General features: G+C 43.0%; 1 protein-coding gene across 10 annotated transcripts in view; it reads left to right on the top strand.

Annotated features, from left to right (window-relative positions):
* The window catches only part of frmd4a (FERM domain containing 4A), a 96,983-nt gene that overhangs the window by 46,709 nt on the left and 25,899 nt on the right, over positions 1–24,375 (top strand). For 5 of the 10 annotated variants that reach the window (XM_005939268.3, XM_005939269.3, XM_005939265.3 and 2 more), the window contains exons 2-4: positions 17,763–17,828; positions 22,307–22,401; positions 24,039–24,131. In XM_005939268.3, the coding sequence (XP_005939330.1) occupies positions 17,763–17,828; positions 22,307–22,401; positions 24,039–24,131 (254 nt within the window). Of the gene's footprint in view, positions 1–81; positions 3,393–11,642; positions 15,410–17,762; positions 17,829–22,306; positions 22,402–24,038; positions 24,132–24,375 lie in introns of those variants that run through there. The other 5 variants (XM_042227502.1, XM_042227505.1, XM_042227503.1 and 2 more) reach the window with 4 other exon arrangements.

The following is a 24,375-nucleotide window of genomic DNA, read 5'->3' as shown; positions in this document are numbered from 1 at the left end:
TGTGTGTGTGTGTGTGTGTGTGTGTGTGTGTGTGTGTGTGTGTGTGTGTGTGTGTGTGTGTGTGTGTGTGTGTGTGTGTGTGTGTGTGTGGGCGTGTGGGAGTAACAAAGAGAGATGGAGCAGGAAAGGGTTAGAAAGTAGGAGAGAGTGGCAGGCTCTTGGTTTCCCGTGGGTGTGCTGCAGTAACATAGTAATCCTCATTAATATTTATCTGCCAGGCAAAGTGGAGACAATGATTAGCTTGAGAGAGATAGGTAGAAAGAGCGAGAGTGTATATGTGCGTGCATGTGCGTGAACACCCTTTAATGCATGTGTGTACAGTATTTGGAGCATATAACACATGAACTAGGTCAACTTCTATACTTAAGAGAGTATAAAAGTCCCAATACTTCAAAGGCTTATGTCATGTCATCACTGGGTGTTTTTCATTGCACAAATGCTCAGTAAACAATATTTTTATTTAATTTATTCCAAACACCCACAGGACTAGTGAAACTAAAGCTCACAGCATGCACTCTTTCACTCTCACAGACGCAGACATATAGAAGCTCATTGCATTCATCCGTCTCTCGGGCCAGATTACTTTATGTTATTGATTTTTCTGCTTGCACCTCTAATGTGATCACATTAAGCAAGACTGATCAGAATTGAATTCCTGGTTGGGTCTATATGGATGTGTCACTTACGAGCTCTGTTGCAATGACATCGATCTGTGTGTCTTTGTATGTTGGAAAAAATCCAAAGCAATCTAGACCCATGCAAGTCACGTGTTGGGTTCAGTGTTGCATAAAGTGTTTCAACGTGTCAGTGTCAGGTGCACTTTTTGCTCTCCCGCGCACAGCTCGTTTAAGGTATTTGTGTGCCAGAGAGCCTCAGCTGAGAATCTGCTTGTGAATTTATAGTTTTGGTGACCCATTTCCCTCCACTCCTCTCTCTTTCACTCGCTCTTTCTGCCTTGCCTCCACTCGAGTGTAACACGCCTGAGTGGAAAATCAGAGAGCAGAAGGAAGACTGAGAGATATGAGAGACGAGAGATGAAAGAGGCCAAAAGAGATGGAGAAACAGGAGAAAGTAAAGAGGCCAGACATGTATACATGAGGAGCAGACAGATGATTTCCCCGTGTCTTATGTAGATTTTCTCACTAGTTAACTGTCAATTCAATTTGTCCATCACGGTTCTGAATGTAAAAAAAGTCTCTTTTCCACTCCGTCTTCTTACTTCGTGGATAGCCGCCCAGCTGACACTGTTGGCCGTGTCTGTTTACATCACAGTGGCTGTCTGACCTTTCCCAGGATTCAGCAGGACACAGCAAACACATGGAATCATGGGAACAGCGCACACTCATACCCAGCCTCCCTCTTCTCTCCTCGCCGAAACAAATATTTACACCCCCTTGTAAGTTACGGTCACTGTGAGATGAGCGTCTCCAGTCAGTTTGGAAAATTCACACTGCACAAATACCACACATTCCTCATGAGTTTCTCAAGACACCACTGAGAGGACAACGTCAAACCCTGAGATAGAAGTATGGGAAATGATTGCTGTGGAAGCAGAGGTATTCTGGAGCTTATGGTTGGTGTAAATGTAAGCTGATTCTTAGAAGTTTACTTATGTTATGTTCTGAACCCGATGTACACCACAACAGCCTCCCACTCATATGTTTGTGGTTTCTTTAAGTCATACAATAATTTGTATGCACACAAAGTCTCACACACAAGCACACTATCTCAGCAGTACAGAAATGACCCTCGCATCAATAAGCCTCGCAATGAATCAGAGCGGGCTACAAAAGGCCATTTAATCCCCCCCCCCCACATACACACAGTCAGATTGGTGGTTTGGTAGAAAAGGCAAAGAATTACTGTACTGTACAGAGTTATTGAATTTTTATATCGATCAAGTCTCTGAGGACAGACTGTGACGAAAGTAGGAAAAATGAAAGCATTTGGCTGTACAAAACCAGCAGACGTTATTTTTAAATAGCACAACTGCCATAAATAAAATTCTCTGTAACCAGTCGTGATCTGCAGGAGGCAAAAAAAATGTGTGTGTTTGATTTTAGAGTTACTTTAACATTTCTATCAGACGTAACATAGTGAGCATTTCTCATACAAGCTGTAGTGTTTTAGTAGTGCTGTTAAGCCAGAATTTATAACAGACTGGCAAGGATTTACACAAAGGCGCTGCTTGCTTGGCAGAGATTATATATGGGGTTTGTATTGCCTCCATGTGGCCATTTTTGCAAATGGATGTATGCAAGCAAGTGTAAGATTCATTGTGGATTTCTGACTCAAATAAACAACTTAGTTTGACGTAATGAATTATATTCAGTCTTTTTTTTTTCACAAGATAATGAGTTGGCGAAGACTAGCAGACGGTTGGAGCAGGCATCATTTTTCTTTTTTCAAAGCTTAGATAGGTCAGACCAGGATACTCCAGCCTGGGAAAACTGGCTTGGGGGAAAAATATGTCCTTTTTTAAAAACATTCTGGCAAAAATCCAAGTGACCAGATGTCAGTGTTACTATGATTCATTCTACTGTATCGTGCTTGCAGTTATCCTTGTATATAATGTGTGCCAGTCTTCTTTTCCTTCAAAAACATACACTTAGTGTTCAGTCTGAACAGGTGTTTGAAAGGAATGGACTTACCACAGAAACATACCTCTTTCCTTGAAAACCGAGACAGTGAGAGAGAAAGTGAGAGGACTGGTTTCCCTCAGTGTGTGCTGCAGTATTCGAGTGCATATCGCTTTAAAAACAACCTCCAGTCGGGTAGACTAAGAGACCGGCTGCATTTCCTAAGTGGGAATGTTTGTGTTTGTGACGCTGAGAGCAACGGACAGAGGGTGCTTTGCTTCAGTGGGAAGAAAAGGGACAGGAAGAGAGGAGGACCAGGAGAGAAGGAGTCAGCAGGGAACACTAGCTGTGTGGGACTGGGGCAGAAGGACTAGCAGGGTTTGACCTTGAGGAGGCATCACTCCAGTGAATCCCAGAGAAGCAAGTGGCCCTAGAGGGACAAGAGAGGAGACAGACACGGGGGTTAACCTGTCTCTCTCAGGCTTACCTCTAGAAATGACTCATGTATTATCTGCTGGATCTAAGTGGCATCAAGAGGACAATAAAGGCTAATCATACCATCTCATTGCCACTACCTGTGGATGTCCCTTTGATATAAACTCATATTGCTGTGTATTCGTCTGGTGGCAAAGTAGTTAGTTAGGGATGGAGGCTGTCTTGTTGGGTTTAGATGAGGTGGTCTGTACTCGACAGGGCTTGCTATGGACTCTCACCTCCACAGCCATCCGGCGGATTCGCGTGCATGCCAGGAACCTTCCTGGGCCTCTGCATCTATTGCACACACACAGGTGTGTTTCAAGGCCACTTTATCAGGTAGGATTCACCTCCAATACACACAAAACGTAAACATTTAAAAAAGAAAGAAAGAAAGAAAGAAAAATATATATCAGATAGATTTCTATGCACAATCATCTCAGTAAGCATTTTGCACTACATTTTATCCCAAATAATTGTGCACCTGTTAAGGCATACTTGCGTTTACATGCTGCCCTCCCGTGTAATAAGGAGCTGTTATTAATGAAGGATTCTGCACTTGTGCGTCAAGGGCTTGAGGCAGAAGAAGAAAGACAAGTAGGGAACAGATGATGTACTCTAGGGCCAGGTATGTCCTCCTGACAAAGGCTGAAGCCAGAGACAGGGCAGGGTTAAACTTGACTGATTTGTTTCATTAAGCTTGAAGGACAGAACTGGGTTGGATGTCATGGCTATGTTCCTGCTAGGTTTATGTACTGAATAGAACTTTTTTTCACTTAGCCGTTCCTGTGTATAGTGTTCTTTTGTTTTTGTTGTGCTCGGCATACACAACAGGAAGTTACGTTGCCAAGGTCAGTATTAAAGAGGTGGTAACTAAGCTGTTAAGCTGGTAAGTGTTTCTATGGGCATCTAAAAGGGGGATGCTTGCACACAAAAACACACACATAGAGGCTATTTTGTAAGCTGTCTGGTCTCTCTGTCTCCTTTGCCTCACATTTCACTCCCTGCTAACTTTGTGTTCTCTAAATGTGTCAATTTGCTTTAATAATGCAAGCCCTTTCTCTAGTCTGCATTATTTTATTTGTGTAAAAGCAGCAGCTTCTTTTGTGCCTTGTGCCTGTCTAGCTGTGATTCAGCAAAAAGCTTGATCAGTATTCACATCACCATGTCTGAATTGATGCACAGGGCTTTCATGGACCCATTAGTATTCCCCAAGCATCTCACCTGGCCTGTATGCAGCTGGTATCACCAGGACAAACCCAACAGACTCACCAGGCCTGTAGCTAAATGATAAGAAGCACACTGCATAGCAAAAATTCATCAGCGCATACATGCACACGAAGATAAACATACACAGCATGCGCGTTTTCCTGCCTTTTTTCTCCGATTCCCTTTTTATTCTCAAGAGGAGAATAATCTGGATTGTTATTCTAACTTTTGTCTTCAAATGCGGTTTTATGTAGCTCCTCGGTTTAAGCATCCTAAGGGAGGGTAACACAATCAGAGGAAGCTGAAACAAGGCCTCCCTAAGTCTAACCCATCCTTAACAACCCCATCCTGGTCCACACTAAGGCACCTTTCAGGAGGGGCTCTTTTAATGCTCCCTAAACATCCTCTGGAGAAGTCCTTTCAACAATATTTCCCCTGGCCTGGAAAAGTGGTACAGTCCAAGGTGGAGCAGTTAATAGCGGTGGGAGTTTCAATAGCAGAGAAGGAGGGGTCAGTGTGTCAGACTGTGGGATGGGGATATCCCTGGCTCACTGCCGCCCTGCCTGGCTTCCTCTATTACTGTTAATGAGATACCCAGCCTCACACAACTGGCACACACACAATAGGAGAGAGAGGGGAAAAGAAAGAAAGAGAGCCGGAATGATAGACACAGACAAGGCCTTAACTTCTACCAACCTGTTTTCACTTTCTACACTTCTTTTCCATCTTTTTTTTCTTCTCTTGAACTGGAAAACATTTCCAGTCGTGGCTCTAACCTGTCCCAGGACCATGCCGTGCCTTGTTTTACTCTCAAACTTTCTTTTTAAAAATTTGTTCCTACTTAAAATTCGACTGCTTTTCCTTTCAGCTCTTTCTCCCTGCAGTCATTTCAACTGTGACCAGTGAAGGCTTGCATCACCAGCAGTCCAGTATGCTCAATCCATTTGGGAATACTGTGCGTCAAGGTGATGATTTCGCAACAACGTCGCTCTGCGTGTTGTGCGGATCATCGCCCCGTTCGATGGAGCCGTAGCGCTGCATTAACCAGCAGACGGCATTTATGAAATGTTGTTTGCTCACACAGACGTACACTTATTTCTCTTGTGAGCTGTGTGTTCACACTTCCATACATCAGGCTGAGTAATATTGACTCAACAGCCTCCAGTCACACTTTTTCCTCTGGTGATGCGACCCCTTAAACAGGGTTAGTACCAACAGGGCAGCGCTCGGCTGTGCTGCGTTACACAGTGTCTCAGGGTATTTGTTTGTCATTTCTCGTGCTGCTTCCAATTTGCATCAATTTCAGCTGTTCACATCGTGCCTTTTCTTTTTTTCATTTATATCCTACCAACCCCCTTCTTATCATCCCACCCCATCCCGAAGGCAGGATATCCTGCGCAGGGAAGACGCAACAGTAAAGACTATAGCAAACGCAGGTGGTCGGACTTCCCCTGAGCTGCAAGATTTGTTGCTTTGTTTCTTGTTTTGTTTTTTTCTTTTAATCAACCTGTAGTCAGTGTAATACAACTCACAAAAATTACTCCAAGCCATCATTTTATTTCTAACAATCTGAAGTGACTTGTTTAGCAAGCGTGTTCGGCATCCCCGTGGAGCTTTTTAGACTTGACAAGATAAACATCCTAGATAGACTCAGTTTGCTTCCTGTTACAGCTCTTGCTAATAACAATGCTGACAGGAAATTGGTTCTCCTACATGACAAATAAACTTTGATCCAAGCTGTTTCCTAGCAACACAATACCACTGAAACATTTTATGCATATTTAAGATTGCACGCATAAGGTATATTCGTTGTAACTCTTATGGTGCATTAGCGCGTAGGCTCTCCTCATATTTTACACTGAAATCCAAGCCAGTTTACTCCCACCAAACTCATCTGGTGCCGTTTCCTGTGAGAAAATGTATTGGATGTATTCCTTTCCCACTGAGTGGTCCCAGTACTTTATGATACGAACCAGAGACGCAGCAACGGCACCCTAAGATATAGGATACACAATCCTTCTTCTGTCTTAGACTTGGTTCATTTGTATCTGTCCAGTTACTGCTTTTGTTTGTGGACTTTTGGCTCTCAGTCAAAGTACAGTGTTGGGAAGAATCCACTGTGATTGCCAGCAGCTCCCCTGAATTAGGTCACGATTGTAATCAGCCTACTTTGTGAAGTCTCTCTTACGCTCATGTTCAATTTATCGTCAATTTGTAAAGTGTTCTACTGAAACAGATGTCGGTAAATAACCTTATGACAGGCAGGCAAATGTCCAGAATCCGAAATCTCTGTGTCCTTGCTTATTCCCAACGTTATCCCATTTTCCAGCCAAGTAATTATTGGATAGAGGATGAAGTTAAACTTGTGACTTCCTGCTGAAGAATTCTGATCGCTAGGGCTGTCTGGCAGCAGTCTTTGTTCTCATTGCCAAAGTCAGGATCTGTATGTGAGAAAATCTTTTCCCACAACCGGCAGAAAGGGTTCGTGGATGGGAAGGCCAGAATCGACATTGTACCAAAGTTTTCCAGTACTTTGTTTATTTACTTGTAATTTTCTAATTTGTTGGCAACTAGCTGGAGGCGTGTTTGTGTTTGATATCCCTGCATCGACGCACACACATGCACACACCACCAACACACTCTGTAGATTGTGTTGGTGGTTCAAGCCGTTTACAGTGTATCCCTGGGGATTAGGACTTATTTGCATAGATCGTCTGGAAAACATTTCCACTGCTCCATTCCCAGGTTTATCAAATACCCAGTGTGTGAGTGTAAATGGATGTGTGAAAGAGGAAGAGGAAAAAGCGGAGGAGAGCGAAGCTTGTCGTTGTTTGATCATGTTTGAAGCAAGGAAAATTCTTCTGAACTGATTCATCAGGAGTTGAACTCTAAGTTATAATTTCACTCTGTAAATCATAATTCACGATCAAAGACTGAATCGTTGTCCACATTTTGTTGCTTTAAAGTTGTTTGATGAGGCTTCTTATGATCTGCAACCCTGTTACATGTTAAATATTTAAAGCACAACACCCTTCTCCAATTTAATTCTCCATGTGCAATATTATCATTTAGCAGCTATCAACCGTGCCAGACTATAATTTCTCCGGTGATGTAAAAATATATCAGAGTCCTTCACAGGATGGCCTCTCACTTTTAATTAATTACAGGCACATGCATGGGCGCACACTGACATCTTCACACATGCTGTACAGTATTAGAAGGGCTAATCTGATTTCTCTGGTTTAAGGCACGATATTGGATATGAACAGGATGGTAGTCATACTTTTTTTAAAGGAAAACCATCCATCGTTGGTGCGTGAAAAAGACTGTCTGATTTTAAATAACCTTGCCAGGCATCAGTTACCATGTTGGAGACTATTTGGATGTTGAACATGTTTGCAGTATCTGGTCAGTGTTTTATTGGGCCAAGGCTGAGAAGCCTGCTCGATAAAGCTGGCGGGTATCCCTTTAAATCCTCTCAGTGTGTCTGAATCGTGGCCAGAATGGACATGATATAAGGTTTTTGGAGGTGGTCCTCTTCCAGCGAATGAAGAGATTGGTTTAAATGCGACATTAGTGTTGGGGATGTAAGAGCTTATAATGTTTTAAGTTCAAAGGTTAGGGCCACGGTATAGAATGGTAATCCCAGAGGATTACTACGAGAATCTGGTAAATATCTGGGGAAATCCCTCTCAGGGACTCTCAGATCCTCTGTTTGTACGGATATTATACCCTCTAACAGTGAGTCCACATGTGTTTACTGAAAAGAGGTTTAGAGTTTTGCATGCGTATTAAACTGGAGAGATGAGAGAAATATCAACATTTGCCTGAGCCAAAACATTCAGATCTGACAAGTTAGTGTATCGCCCCAAACAGTAACTATCTGCTGGGGTGGTCCACCAAGACCGCTATGCATTTCTGAGGTTTTTGCCTGTTTGCATTTGCAGTTAGCAGGAACACTTACATGAAGTATTGTTGCTACATGGTTGGCATAGCAACAACTAGACCACATTCACAACAAGCTGGAAGGTGCCATGATTGGATCTTTTGTGATAATAATAGACTTGGGGGGAAAAAAAGACATGTAGCTGAAAGCACCCAAATGTGCTATTTTAAGTTATATAACGTAACATTACAAGTGATTATTTTCTTTTTGCATTGTTAAGTATACAATGATTCACTAACAAGAGGCAGAGGCTCCTGGAGCCGTTGATGAAATTAGAATTTGACTAATGAATCATTTGTGCAGCATGTTACCAGTCTGTGGACAAGGGTAGCTTTCATTAAGCCATGATTGTTGTGGTTTTTTATCATCTTATTATTAATGTTAGTTAATCTTCTTCATTTTCTCTCTAAATTGCTTCACTGTGTCTGAATGTCTCAAGCAGCTGAGTAGGAATTCTAGCAGTTATTATATATGCAGTTGCAAGCACCACACAAATCAACACATGTACAACTACATGTGTACAGTAAGCACTATGTCTATGCTGAAGGAGGAGCTAACGAAAGACCTCAAAAAATGCTTCCAAGAACTTTGATGGTTCCTAGTTCCTCTAATGCCGACAAACAAAAAGTAGAGACTACCTTGAAAATTTGTAAGGCATGAAATGGTTCCTCCAGTCCAAAGTAGCTAATTGTGCCCCTGAATGAGAGTGAATGCATATACATCCACAGCTTAGATTTTAGGAATGGTAAGCTTTGTTGAGGTTCTATACCACAGCCGTCTTTTTTTAATCAGGTGCTTTCAAAAGAAAGAAAAGGCTTTCCAAACCTTCAGACTGAGAATTTCCTTGAGGCAAAGTGGACAAATGGATAACCTTCAATATCTTTACTGTGACGGGATTCCCTTTGGACGACAGGAATTGCACCCACATCCATATATATTTATATATTTATACACTACACACACCTGTGCACAGACCACACACAAATGCCTAAGGGCTCTCCCTGCAGATGAGCTGGGTCATTTTTCACTACCCTGCCTCAGAGGAATCAAGTGTGTCATAATGGAGCTTAGTCACAATGAACCAAAGTTATGGATTGATAAATCCCAGCTATAGAGCACAGTTCAAACTGACTACACAGGCTGCAGGACGGGACTTGTGGAGGGGCCGATAACTCTTTTTCATTCCCCTTTTTTTCATTATAATACCTCAAAATAGATCCTGAAGCAAGATGAAGAAATGTCCTAGGCTGCACCCTGTTCAGCCCATAACTTCATAGCTTTCAGCTTCTTCTATATGTTGTGTCGATTTCTCTGCCTGGCTCATCTCTCATGTATTCTCCTTTTTTCTCCAATCTGTCTTCCTTAACCCTTTTCAGCCTTTTCCCTTGCCAATTCCCTGTGAACGCGAGCTGGAATAGTGAAGGTGCAGATGTGTGAAATTATGAGTACATAGTGGCTTGGTAGAGCAAAGGGTTCACTTGTCTTTTTCATCAGGCATCATGACACTGTCATCAGTTGCACTGAATCACTTGAAGCCTTTATTGCGTGCCTTTTTGCTGTACACTTGTACACCACAGTCATACCTATTTTTGTTACAATGTCTGACCATTGTGTGACAGTGCCTCCTCCTTTAAGTGCCCTACATTTCTGGCACAGGACTGAGTGACAGACAAGGCTAGATCTCCTAGAACGTTGCCATGGCAACTTTTGTTTGCATCTTACTTTGGCAAGCACGGAGCAGTGAGGCCGGTCAAACATTTATGTGCACGCGAAAGTGTGTGTGTGCATGTGTGCGTGTGTGCACTTGACACTGCAGGATGTTTCCATGCACTCAGCTAAAGAAGTGGGTGGTTTGAAAATCTCTGAAGTATCATGAGGATGGAAGCTCACCAAGCTCCTGTAAAGCCAGTGCTTTGAATGGTGTTGTTCTTTGGCTGTTTCCCTAATTAGCCTAGAGGGTCTTTGGACCTGGAGGACACACACGCACACACACACATACACACACACACACCAGGCAAAATCAGCAAGGCACAGAGAGGATTTAGGCACCTTTTGCCCCAAAATCTCCCCTGCTGTTTCTGGTCTCAGGGTACATGTTTAATAGGCTAGTAGAATACATTAGGACACAAACACACGCACACACACACACACACACACACACACACACACACACACACACACACACACACAAATAGAACTTGCAGACAGCACTGTTTAATATTCAGCTTGCTAAATGATTAGTGTGTTTGGTATTCCATCTTGTCACAGGGCAGGGAATAGAGGCCACATGGGTTCAACTGCTCTGCAGCACTCAGTGCCCTTGAGTTTACGCCACGAGGGCACACACAAACATGCGGGGTTTTCCTTTTTTTTTGGGGTTTTTGCTTATGGGACACCAAATAAAAGCCAAAGAAAGCAAAGATAAAAAGAGCTCTACAAGGAAGGCTCATTGATCAGCAAAATTCAGTGGGTTGTACACACAGATGCAAACACACACACACTGTATACAAAGGATACTGTGCAGAACCGCACACTCCTCTCTACGTCACACTGTCCTTCTGAGTGCAGTGCCAGCAGTATCAGTGAACACAGGGTCGCTTGGGTCTATAGTGATTTCTCATTGTCTAAATTATAAATGAAGAGAGGAGGTGTAGGGGTAAAAGATCCTTCCCCTGTGAACACTGACAGTCCACATCCTCTCAGATCATCCCCCGCAATCACTGAGACTGTGTTTCATTGAGAAGACATGACATCACTCGTACCTATTTGTCCTGAACTTCTGTACTCTTCTTTCAGGTTGCTGGCACTCTCAGTACATCTATAGACAGACAGATAGACTGTACGGTCCATTCCAATAAACCTGACAGGGAAAAGTCATCTAAAAGAGAAGACATGAAAAGACTCATGAACTGGGGGAGCCACCTTTAGAAAGTGGATTAAGCCCTTTTGGCACTTTCTGTACATCTCATTTTCATAAAAACAATTTCAAACTGAATAATCAAAGCAGCCTGCGGCCATTCCCTCCTATACTGACGCACTGTGGCGCTGTATCACCGCATTGTGCTTGTTTGCTTGGATGTAATCATAGGAGACTGTGGTGTTGTTTTAGAGTTTTAAATATAACTGCTGGTTCTGTGAGTGAGCCGCCCATGCACACGTGTACGTCTGTGAGGCCAAAATTTTGTTCAACCACAAAGTGCAGTTGAAACAAATGTATATAAAGGATTTACAAAACCCAAAAAAAGGAAATGGAAGAACTGAGACAAACAGAAGGATGATTATGGGCTTGAAACAAAGAGGAGGAGGAGCTAATTAAGCATAAAGAGATAAGTCCACACAACTAACTGTTACAGGAACAACATAGGTGTGCAAGGATTGGGGAGGGAGGGGGGGGGGGGGTTAAGAAAGGACTTCATTATTTTGGGATTAGGCAATGTGACCTTTCAGTGTGTAATCTGCAAAGAATAAAAAGAAGAATTTCATGAGGAATCAAGCGGAACAAGGTGAAGTTTAATGTTATGACTGTAAGGCATGTTCAGATTAACTCTACCAGCACAAAAAAAAACTATTGCTGTGTCTTCATGTGTTATTTTTGTTTCTCTTATCCACACAATCTTTTTAAGAAGCACAAACCACTGGCTCACATTGTGCATATTTTTTAGAGACCCTTTGATGACACTTTGATCTGTCCATGAATGTACATTTTGCTTGAGTGCGTGCATGTGTGTGTGTAGCAGAAATGCTTTCTGGCAGTTTTCACCATGAAGCAAGAAAAGGCAAAAGTCTTATCTTTTCAGTTCGTTTGGAATCGAGGCTCCTAAGGGTGCAAATGGCAGCGACGTTGAACTCAAGATGTGAAGGCAGAGGTGGATTGGTGTGACTTCAACACAACAAAAGTTTGGATCTTGCAAAAATCTTTTATACAGCATTATTCCCAATGTCTTTACTGTTCCCGCTAAAAGTGCCCGTGTGGGTTTTGAAATTCATAAGCGTCTCCGTCTGTCAGTTTTAGTCAGAGTTGTGATTCTATATTAAAATGAGGGGGGAACGGGGTTTTTTTGTTTTTCTTGTTTTTTTTTGTTTTTTTTAGTGGAAGTCTGGGAATGGAGCTTTGTAGTAAAATAAGAACAAAGCTGCGTTGGCTTCAAAAATATCCCCAGTTTGTTTGAAGTGCCAGTATGTTTCTGATTTTAAAAAACGCCCTAACTGGAACCACATTTCAGTCCCAAAGTCACTCACGGGCAGTGAGGGTGGAGCTCACAGACACACACAATAACACGCACGCACGCTCCCATATACACACTTGTACAAACAAAACAGATCTCGACGGTCAGTCTTTTCTCCAGACATTCCTGGCTGCCTTTCCTTGACCCTCCCTGCTCCATCTCACTCTGCCACTCTGTGAAGCACTAGTTTGGGGGGGAAGACAGGATTTGGCCCTGCTATTATTTTTCCATCAGGTCTTTAATAACCTACTGGACTGAACTGAAACTGTATTCCCAATGTTTTATTTTTCTTCTGCATTGTAATCTAATCTACACCATACGTAGATGCTGTTGCGTTCAAACTGCAGACAAGTCGTAAAGCCTGCTGAGATGTAATGATCTCAGTATCATAAATCATCATCGGAGTGCTTGTGTCACAGCACGCTTGCTCTCAAAGTGACGTGTTTAAGAGTGTCTGTTTATTTTGTCTCTATAAATATGTGGGAGAAGCAGACAACGGTAGACAGAGCAAGACAGAGTGTGTGTGTGTGTGTATGTGTGTGTGTGTGTGTGTCAGTCTTAATTGCCTACCACATCATCCCACAGTTAGGGTTGAGGAGATTCTCCATCTTGTTTCAATTAACCGTTCAGCGGTGTTTATATTGGGTTCCACCAACATAGCTTACCTTTCCCAACACAGACCAACAGCTGTGTTTCCCTGTCTGACCCTAAAACCCCACTCTACCCTGTTAAACCCACCTCAGCCATTCAGATCTTTACCCTTTGGATCGGTACTCTGCAGAAAAATACTTAATCAGCACCTCATTATTACAGCCACACCCCAGCCCAGAATAGAAGCAAACTGGCTCCATAACAAGGCTCGGTCAGGGTCCAGAAATGTTACACCTACAAGTGTTTCTCACTTTGTAGTTCTTGGCAATACTGTCTGTAGGTCATGGAGAGGTTAGCATGTATGGGAAGATAAGGGCCATGGACACTGGATAGGGTGGCTCAGTAAATCACAGTTGCCTGTTATTGTTCCTTCCTGCCTTGCTTCCCTTCTTCCCTCCTTTTTATTTATGTTTTTTTTTTTGTGGTTCAGCTTCATCCATGCCATGCAGGAGGAATCATTCATAGACTCATGCAGTGTAAGTGTTCAGGATCCTGCTTCTAGTCTCCTCTGTCCCCCTTCTTTCACTCTCCCTGGCACTGTTAAACAACAGGACTCTTATCACAGCAAATTGAGGAAGCTACCAATAAACGGAGATGTGAATTTGACCGGAGAAAAAGAATGAGGGGACGGCTGTATTTATTGATGCCAAAGAAAGAGTCATCTGGAGATGTTTAAGTTGGACAGGCCAGTTTCCGGTGTCTGGAGCAGGCCAAAAATATCCAGAAACAGAAAAATCCGGCAGAAGGGAAAAGGATACACCTCCTCATTTCTCATGTGACCCTCTACATTTAGCAAACTAAGCTGAATTTTGGGGTTGCAGCATACACCGTGGTTGCAAGAAAGCTTTTCAAGCCAAGCTTATAAAATGTAATTGCATCTTGATATTGCTAAATGTTTGGGAAGAGAGCATTTCAATGAATCACATATGGCACAACTGCATCTCACTCAAATAAACAGAATGACACCGAGTACACAAGGTGTGCCACATATGCATACCTGCTTTGCATGGGTGCTCACACTGTTTTCATAACACGGGGACTGCTTCTTGTTGTAAAAGGCAGAATAGCTGAATCATTCAAACTTTTTATAAGCACCCTCCACTGCACATCTTAGTATCTATTTATGGATCCACAAACCAGACTGATTTTGTTATGTTAACAGCTTGCGGTTTTAACGGCTGCTGTTCCAGCCGTGCAAGGTGAACACAAGTGCCCAATTTAGGTCATACAAAAAAAAAGAGAGAGTCAGTGCAACGGCTGCAGTGGACTGAAGGGCCAGGATTCATTCAAGCAAGCCAAACCTGTGAGCAAGATTTGTGTTTGAAAGCACAGACAGGAAGCTACAAGCTGTAGGGAGAGGCAGAGAGAGGGAGCGCAAACCAAGGGTCTAGACAGAAACCTCTGCTTGTTTGCTTTTTAGCAGGGTATAACCAGCATTTGAAGGTTTGTGCAGCTCTGTCACAATACACTTGTTACATGCTGATTTAAAGGTGATCACTCATATTAGATAGTCTCAACTCCTCCTGCCCCTGCACAGCGGATTTCTTAAAGTAGGCAGACTTTACGTTGTTATGTATCAGTACCGTCCTGCAGACACAGATGTTTGGGTGCAGACACACACACACACACACACACACACTCACACATCAGGAAAGAGAGAGAGGTCTGCAGTTTCTCATGGCTGCGAGCTGCCGCTGCAGAAAATTCCCCCTCATCTCCTCCTCTCCCCGCCCCCACATCTTGCCTCCATTATTCCCGTGTTTTCGAAGCAACTCCGGTGACAGCGAGAAGCAAAGCTGGCGAAGTGAAGGCAGACTGGAGCACAGTCAGCCGCTTCTTCCGGCTGTCCCCCTCGGTTGCCGACCGATGGTACGGTCTCCCGCGTTCCGCACGTTCACACGCCGTTTGTGCACGGTGCCGGTAGGGAAAGGTGTGGGGAGGGGGTGGGCGGGGGTTGGTCGACCGGGACTAGCACCGTGGAGCTGAGTGCTTTCCACAAGGAGGGATGAGAGAGAAGCCTCGCTTGAAAAATGCTCCACGGTCGCCGTTAATTAGCGCCTATTTATTTTTTGCTTGAACGGAAGGAGGTGAGAAGACGGGATTATACGGCCAGCTCGCAACTAACGTTAACTAATGGTCACAAACATGGATGCTGATGTGCCTCATCCTCTAGGCCGGACAGAAAAGCGGGTGTTTTTTGAGGATTTTCTGGCTGCAACACGACTCATTTCTTTCTGGGATTAGATTTTTTTATTATTATTTTTGTTTTTTCTCTCCTTCTTGGAGCCGGCTTCTGTGAGTGGCAGTGAGCATTTATTTGCAAGGTACTAACTAATGATAACCTTACTGCGGTCGCTTATACTGACCAAGCATTACTGTCAACTCTGTGTGTGTGTGTGTGTGTGTGTGTGTGTGTGTGTGTGTGTGTGTGTGTGTGTGTGTGTGTGTGTAATTGTGCTGTCAACCCCAGCGAAGAAATAATGAAACACTGTGAACATGGCTGCTTCAGACAGCACAGTGGTGGTATATGTCTCACTTTCATCTCTGGTCTTTAAATATCAGCGTTTCTTGGTGGTGAGTCAGGCTTGAGGATGCATGTTAACCAATTGAGACCTGACCACTAATGGGGTCAGAAATGTTGCTTTGTTGAATGCATCATGAATCACACAACAGGATAAGGTGATGCAGCCAGCAGCACATGTGCCTTTGGCCACTGTTTCTCTCAGAAGAGCTGCATTGTAAAGAAGAAACATTTTGTAACAATGTATATTATTTAGCTCATGGTGCAGCTAGATTGTGTTATATTGAAAATTCCTCATTTTCTACTTTTGTCAGCCTTCTTTACTGATAACAACCTTGTAATAGAGACTTATTACATTTATTTTCATGGAGTTTTGTGGCCAAAACCCATCTGTTTGTGCCAGATTGGGCTGCTTAGTTTTTGTTCCTCAGGGCAGTGATTTGTTACCTTGACATTAAGACTTGCACTATTCCCATGTGCCTCAAGCTGAGTCCCAGTGACAGCGTGCATGCCACATTACAGTTTGAAGTGTTCTGCAGACAGGATACTTTAAATGTTTGATTATTATACTCTAGTTTTCTGCTGAGTAACTGAACAAAAATATGTGGATTAATGCGATGTTATGCCTTTACAGCAACCTTAGTTGCACTTGACATCTCTGAGTTGCTGTACAGCTCACATCTGGTTGCTTCTGCACCACTAAACCTACCACTAAGCAGCTATGGTAGTACCGTAATTAAAATCACTGTGTACAGTACAAACACATAGTGTTTTCAGAGATATAATGTAACTCCAGGACAGGAGGATGGGGGATAAAAACAAAGGGCAAGGATGGAAAATGTAAGGGTTTGTGTGTCACTTGACTGTGTGCACAGGTGCACCCAATCTAAACCCTCAAACCACAGGGGATCAGTGGCGAGGGGGAGGGTAAGCTGAACCCTGCAAAGACACTAGAAGCCACACACGCCCACCAGTAATGATTTGGGGAAGTTCACACTGGGATGAGTGCTGCGGTACTTCTTTCCCTCACTTTTTCTGGTATCATCGTCTCTTTGCTAAAGTCTCACCCCGATGCAAGCTGGCACAAATGGTGAGAAAGTAGGCTAACTTTGTTAAGGAGACACCCTTACCAAATTACAATAGCCTCAGGAGGCCAATATGATCCTCTTGATAGAGTTACAAACCAGTTATACTTGTGTTCAGATTAATAGCATCTGTTTTTTGAGAGGAGTTTTGGACAATGGTGATGTTTCCCCCGTCTCTTTATCCCCCCCCCCCAAAAAAAATACACACACCATCCTCCAACCTCTCTAGTCCCCATCTCCCTGATTTGAGGGAAGCGTGGGTGGAGCCAAAGGGTGTTTGTGTTCCTCAGGGTCCCTGCTTCCTGTGAAATCGTGGAGGATCTCCACATGTGCTGAAAAACATACGTACACCCAAAAATGCAGAACACTTGAGACCCAGCCTCTTCACATGGCTTTAAATGTCCGGCAGTGTTTATGCAGTGAATGTTAAAGGCCTGGTCCTGGATTTGTTTGTATTTGAGTAGCAAATGTTAGGGCAGGTTTGCAGAGACGGCTTGGCTTTGTCTGCCGTGTAAAATATTTGGTCTAACACGTGTTTTCCCACAGTTGACTGTTTCATCATTGCACCTGCTTCACTGTTTACGCCTGACCTTGGCAGACGGATATTATTCATTCTTTTGGAGCTCTATTCAGCAAACCTGGTATCAGCAAAACAGACAAACACTCCAGTGAACACTGTCAGCAGGCAGCTTCCCTCACTTTGGTCACTAGTCCTCTGATGGATAGTGGATTTCCTGCTCAAGGAGGAATGTTAAAAATGTCCGTGAGGAACAGAGCAAGGCCCATTGTGTGTATTTAGATCAGCTAACCTTGTTATGGCTCGAGCTAACACACATGCAAACTCCAAGCCTGTCATGCAGGGTATTGCTCACATACTGTACTTATTGATGAGAGGCACAATGATGTTTTTCAATTTGAGCAAAATATATGAGTCATTTGGAAATGTACCAAATTTTTGTTGCATGAGTTGTAACAATGTAGTTCTGTAGAATAGTGGGATACAGGTGTATGTTTGGATGAGCTGTTATAAACAAGTATATTAAGAAACATGCATTTTTTTCTATTTCTCAGATGACAGAGGGCCGGCGATGTCAGGTCCATCTGCTGGACGACAGGAAGCTGGAGCTCCTCGTTCAGGTGAGCGTGTCTTCCTCCTGACCTCTAGCTCTTTCTTTCCTTTCTCCCCTCTCACTTTACAGACTATCAGTTCCTTACAGCTAGGGAGAAGTGATGTCTGCAGTCCCAAGTGACTTCCATTATTGCTGACGAAGGGAAATTTGGTCAGGAGTAGGTGACGCTGCGCTTTCTTGATGCTTTCCCTGATCTCTCTCATACACATGCATAAAAGCACACATAGGTTGCGCTCGCAGCACTGATTTGCAGTGCCTGTTTAAACTCTGAATCCTGACATACAGTTCCACTCGATCGAGTCCTGAATGGAAACCTTTGCTTCAATTACCCTGGCTCTGCTTTTAGCCTTTAGTTCTCCCAGCAAGCCTCTCTGTAGTAATGAATAAAAACAGCACCATCCTAAAAAAAACTGCCTCTCTTTCATTTACGTTTTTACCATTACCTTTTTCAGCTTTCAGCTGCAACTCTCCTCTGGTCTGCTTTCTTTTCTATACCAAAGGTCTTCATTGATTGCTAATGATATTGACTTTTGCCATTCTTTTTATTTTCTTTTGGCTTGGTTAGATACACTGAAATGGATTCATTAGGAGCTCCTTACACTCTTCCTAACCTCCCATAGTTCCCTTTGGTCTGACCATTACTCGATTCCTCTGAAACAGAGAAAGACAAAAGAAAGTAATTGCCCTGGAACAGGAGAAGAACAGCAGGCAGAGAATAGAACGATTGACGCAGAAGCTCGGGAGGTTGAGAGGGAGAGAGAAAAATGAGATGAGGGCTAAGGAATGAAAAGGAGATGACACTAAAGGGAGAGAGAGGAGAAAATGGAGAGGAGAGCCAAGGATAGGTCTGCTGACTTTCTGATTTGATTACTCTGCCAGAACTGATCCTCCCTTTCAAATTGGTACTTCTTTTTCTGCTCCTCTTCCTTAGTCACTCTGTCTGTCTCTCCACTCTTGGCTCCTCATGTCTTCTTTTCTCATTCAACAGCTGGCTAGCTTTTTACCTGTCTTTCCATTGCTTTATCTCAATTTAAAAATACAAATGTTTCAGCTCTATCTTGCATCCATCCACCCTCTCTATTGCTCTTCTCGTTTCTTTCAGTACATAAAAATAAAATAAAAAGACAACTTGGGGCTTTAACATAAATATTTCTTAATGTAGTGCTTATGTGAAGAGTTTTGTTGGTATATTCGGATAAGGAGTGAGTGATAAAAATTGGCTGTGTTAACCGCGTTTGTGAGAAGAAACAAGACTGGCAAAAAGGTCAGAAAAGTGGATGTCATTAACAAACTTTTGTCACATAAATCAGGAAACTGCTGGCTTTCTTTCTCTCTCAGTCCCTGTCCTTGCCTCCATCCGTTAGGCGGATGTTCTGCAGGTCATTGAGTTGTTAGTGGGACCACAGAGAATCACAGTGTTATTCTTAAGTTTTCCACTGAACTAAAAAGCAGTCCAGTCCTCCGCTTGTTTGCAAAAAAAAAAAAAAAGATTTGGATGTTCACATTTCAAAAACAGTCTAAACCAGTGTGTTTATTTATAATTTGTGTTTATTTATAAGTAAAGTAAAGTGTAAAGTGTAAAGTGTGCATGTTAGTCCCCATAGGGAAATAGTTCCTCTGCATTTAACCCATTCACCCAGTGAAGCAGTGGGCAGCCACCAATGCAGCGCCCGGGGAGCAGTGTGTAGGGACGGTACCTTGCTCAGGGGTACCTCAGGGTAGCTGTTCAGTGGAGTTGAACCCCCGACCTTCCGATCATGGGGCCACCACTCTACCTACTGAGCTATCCCTGCTATCTCCCCCGATCGTAAAACAGCGCCATTGTCAGGTCTGTCCCATTGAGGTTTTCATGAAACTTGTTGTAAGCACGCCAGGTACACAAGCCAGTTACCATCTGAAGAAAGGCTCCTACTCCTGTCAGTGAGTTGTAACATTGACCAGCTGTTTAATCCCAGAAGAGTCATTTAGCCTTGTCTACTTCCTCCAGTCTGATAGCGTGCCCTCTGTGGTTTGCTTGTGGAGCAATGCCTCATTGGCAGGGAGCAATGTACCAGAGGGACAGCGCGCTTATTAACCAGGTTGTAAAGATGTAAAGCTAACTACCAAACACACCTCTCGGTGAAATTGTATATCAGTACAGAAGCTATTACTTACGTAGCCTAGACTGTTGCGAGGCTAAAGGGTAAATAAGGTTCAGTTGTGTAACAGTGTTGCTTTTCTACATCACTGAGTCCTTTTACATAATATGAAGGGGAAGTTCAGTAAACTTTAAGTCTGTATGCAAAGCAAAAAATATAAGAAGAGGTTATTGTGCAGGGAAAAATCACAATAATGCAGCATGTGTCTCCAAAAAGCCTTAACCTTAGACAGCCTTAGAGGGGATAGGCTGCAACTAATAAATCAGTTGGCAACTCATAAATCTGAGCAACTCTGAAGGCAGCAAAGACCTTACTGAGTGTTTGCAGAGATCGGGCCATGACTTGTTTCCAGCCAGCCAAGTGTGCAACCGTTTTTTTGTCACTTGTCTTTAGTGTGTCTGCTACTCGCTTACACCTCCCTGTAATTCTTATGCTGTTAATTACCTGTGCTGCTGAGGAGGCACACGCTAAATATCTATTAGCAGTAATGCTGTCTAAGCTTTCAGAGAACTGTACAGTCTGATAGATGGCTCCATAGTGTATGCGTATGTAATGTGTGTCTGCATGGTCTGTATATGTCTAGGGTGTGTTTAGTGTACCGCATCACTTACAATACTGCCTGTCTTTCTCTGTCTACATCACATTATTACACATCTGGTATCTGTAATCCCAGAAATAAGTTGCCACGCATGCATGTGGAAATGGTGGGTTAGAGAAATGCTTCCTGTGTTGTTCTTAATCTTCAGTAATACACTCCTGATTTTTAACAGCGTATCTGGGGTTTATTTTAGCGCCCCATCATCTGCCCAACAACGTGCCAATATGTCCCTCTTACCCGCTCACTGCTTGCTACACCGTGGTGGGATGGATGTTGTTTAATTGATATTGTTGCCACAGCAGTTTGGCTGCTCTGTGGTAATGAAAGACCATCGCAGCATGTTCCCCAGACTGAACCAAAACAGGTATTACTGCTAATGCCATAAAGATACCCTCTCTTCAAAACCTAAAATTTCCACATATAAAATGTGTTGAGGGCTTCAAAGACTTCTAGTGTAGATCATCTAAGTTTCTGCTCTCCCATTTGGAAGAAATGACAGGGCCAATCAGACCTGTTTTGGATGGGAGTACCAATTTCAGTTGAGTCACACAGATCAGGACCAAAACAAAGAGAAAATCACCACTCTAACCTCTGCTTCTCTGCTTGTGCAATGTAAACATACAGCCGCAGAACAAAAAAATATTCAGAGACATTCCCGATCTTATCTTTGCTAAATTTGCAATTGTTCTCTCTGTAAATATGTATTTGGAAATTTTACTCTTAACGAGACATTTAAATAGAAATGTTTACATCTGTGAATATAGGGTCGAATCAACTTATGCGGTAACTTCACCTTCAGCTCTCTCTTTCAATTCTGATCTCTCCTGAGCCTTTATGTGTAGCAGGATCACTGTAGGCATCGTGATTATATGGGATCTAGGTCAGTGAAGATGTGGTAGTGTGTGTGTGTGTGTCTGCATGACATCACCTCCTTCCCTTTAAATAGCTCTCAGTAGCTTATGACACTGAAGTTGTAGCTATGCAGTGAGTAGATACTATAGGACATTAGGAAGAGGCTCTTAAGAGTGTGGATACTATGGCACTACAATGTCGCTGTTGTGTGTGTGGGCACGTGTAGAAAAATGGTTTCAGACAATATGTATTCCTCATGCCCTCCTCTCCTAGACAGTACAAACTCATGTGCTCCTTCTGTATGCTGGGAGTGGCCTGTATAACACAGTCTTGTGGCTGCATGCAGATGAGTGTGTATGCATGTGTGTTTGTGCGCGTAAATGTAGGCAGCGAGGCACACCCATGGTTAACCTCAGTTACTGGTGCACTTTTATTCAGGATGTGACAAACCAGCAGCATATGGCAGCATTCCCTGTACTCTTGCTTTGCTTTAAGGTGATCTGCATGCTATATAGCTCTTGTGCTAGCATCTCTCTGCAATACAGTGGTTCAGCCCATAGCCGTGACTCTGCAGTGGAGGTGTGGGTCAGGAAGGAGAGGGGAGGGGAAGGGTACCTGCACTGTCAGCAACATCCACGCACTCCATCCATCTTTCTCTTGCTCTCTCACTCTCATTTATCTCCTCCACTCTGGCCCTTTCCCTCTCCTCCCTGGTGTTTGTCAAAATGCTTAGTCATTGCGGTAACTCAACAGCCGATATAATACATTAGCATAAAGTTTTACTACATCTACTTTTCCAATTAAACTACAGTGTGGCAAACCACTTCACACACACACATGACAGCTGATTAAAACAACCTTAGCCTAATCCAAACTCGTATATCTTCCTTCCTGCAGCCCAAGCTGATGGCTAAAGACCTGCTGGACCTTGTGGCCTCTCACTTCAACCTAAAGGAGAAGGAGTACTTTGGAATTGCATACACAGATGAAACGTAAGTTAAAATAAAATATTATGTCACTCAGTCTTTAATTTAACTTAATTGTTTGGATTTTTTCAGTGTTGTAACATGAGATCACTGTAAATGACACCAGCATCAGATCTGATACACAGTTGGTGGCAGTAAAGTTATTAAAGCAACATGTGGGTCAGCAGTAGTGTAATCATAGGCAAATTTAGTATCAAAGTTCAGGTGCTGTTTGTTGTGCACATAGGCAAAGCAACAAGGATATCAGAGGGGAGTGCACGTGAACATAGCTTCTGATTTCATGGTTGGCTGAAGCCAGTGTCATGGACACTGATGTCGTGGACAGTGTGTTTGTAGATGCCAATGACAAAGATAGAAAGCCTTAAATAAATGCTATAGAGTTAGTGTCAAGGATAATGAGTAGTAGCAGGTATGGTTTCTAATTACATTTGATTGCGTTCAGTTTTGAGGTATAATTTAAAATCTTTTTCCACATGGCTACCGTTCCACAACAACCGTTTATATTTTACTCTGTGTGCCCACTAATTGGACTTTGTAGCACTAGTGAACAAAACTGATAATGGTGGACTAAATGTAAAATATATACTCATAGATTAACTTAAGTTGTAGCACAGTGTACAAAAGCACCACTTTAATAATGTGGCATTTGGTTTTGGATTGGTTTTCTCTTGAGGAATTCCGAGAGCACTTTTCCTGTTAAGGCTTAATTAACTATGAAATTGAAAAGAAAAATCTAATTTAGCTTACATGTCTAATTTGTCTTTTTCTTGTTGTTCAGTGATTTAAAAAACAAAAAAAACAGATTTATTTTGTCAGCAACTGTCTTTATCATTGTCGGTAAAGCAAAGAATGAAGATCTGTGAAGATCACATTTAACCGTGAAGTGATGTGGGTGGTTATCTTTCTCTGGACTAGCAAAGATCACAAGTCTGTGTTTGCCAGTAGGCTTGCCATGAGAGCTGTGCTTGAAATGCAAACATGACATTCAAATTAGCTTTGTTGGGTTTTCTGACCTAGAAAGGCAGAAACGCCACGGCATGATAGTGATGCCAGCGATTTACATGCAGGCAAACATCGCCATGGCCGTTTTGCCTTTCTGTTTTTGTTTTATCTCGTGCATCCACTGATGTCAAGCAAGACTGGCCTCTGCCCTTTGGTATTTACATGGTAGCGACTACTGCCAGTGTCTGTCCAGCGAAGCATTGTCCACTATAGAGTCTTAATTCTGTGATGTGTAGATTTGTTGCTTTTGCCTGGGGAGAGGAGACGCCTGAGCTCTGACCGCTCACTGGTCAAAGAGGCTGCGTGTTGGGGACAGGAGGCCAAGAGATTGAGAGACAAGAAACAGAAGAAGGGAGAGTTTGAGAGAGATGTTGCTCAGTTGCTCAGGAGACCATGCAGGGTAACCAGGGTGACAAGCTGTCTGTGCGGTTTTTCTCTCTGTTGGAAACAAAGAGAGAGAAACGAGAGGGGAGGGAAGAGAAGAGGGGGACAGAGGCAAGCAAAGTGTGACAAAAAAGATAAATGGGATGGCTTAAGTAGAAAGTGTTCTGTTTCATGAGATGAACCTTTGTGTACCCTAGTTTGATATTAAGACATCTCTGAATTATAGTGTTGATTGTATGGTTGTTCTTCCCCATCAGGGGCCATTTTAGTTGGCTGCAGCTGGACCGCAGGGTATTAGAACATGAATTCCCCAAGAAGTCTGGTCCCATTGTCCTCTACTTCTGTGTCAGGTGAGTCTTTCTTCTGCACACCAATCATTGTCTGATTGCAGATGTATGTGGGAACGAAAGAAAGAAGTCTGTACGTTCATGAGTATACTCACACATTCATGCCATAATAGGAAGAGATTAATACGATTAGTTATGAAAAGCCCCTGTGAAATTGTTCTGATCACAGTGTTTACTTCCCACCATAGGGCCTCTCAGCCAATGGCAAGCCTCTCATACTTCATCAGAATGCACTGCATGCAGATAG

Source organism: Haplochromis burtoni, unplaced genomic scaffold (assembly GCF_018398535.1).
Source record: "Haplochromis burtoni strain Fernald_Lab_line unplaced genomic scaffold, NCSU_Asbu1 Contig_264, whole genome shotgun sequence".
Lineage (NCBI taxonomy): Eukaryota > Metazoa > Chordata > Actinopteri > Cichliformes > Cichlidae > Haplochromis > Haplochromis burtoni.
This window is presented reverse-complemented; position numbering and strand designations above follow the sequence as displayed.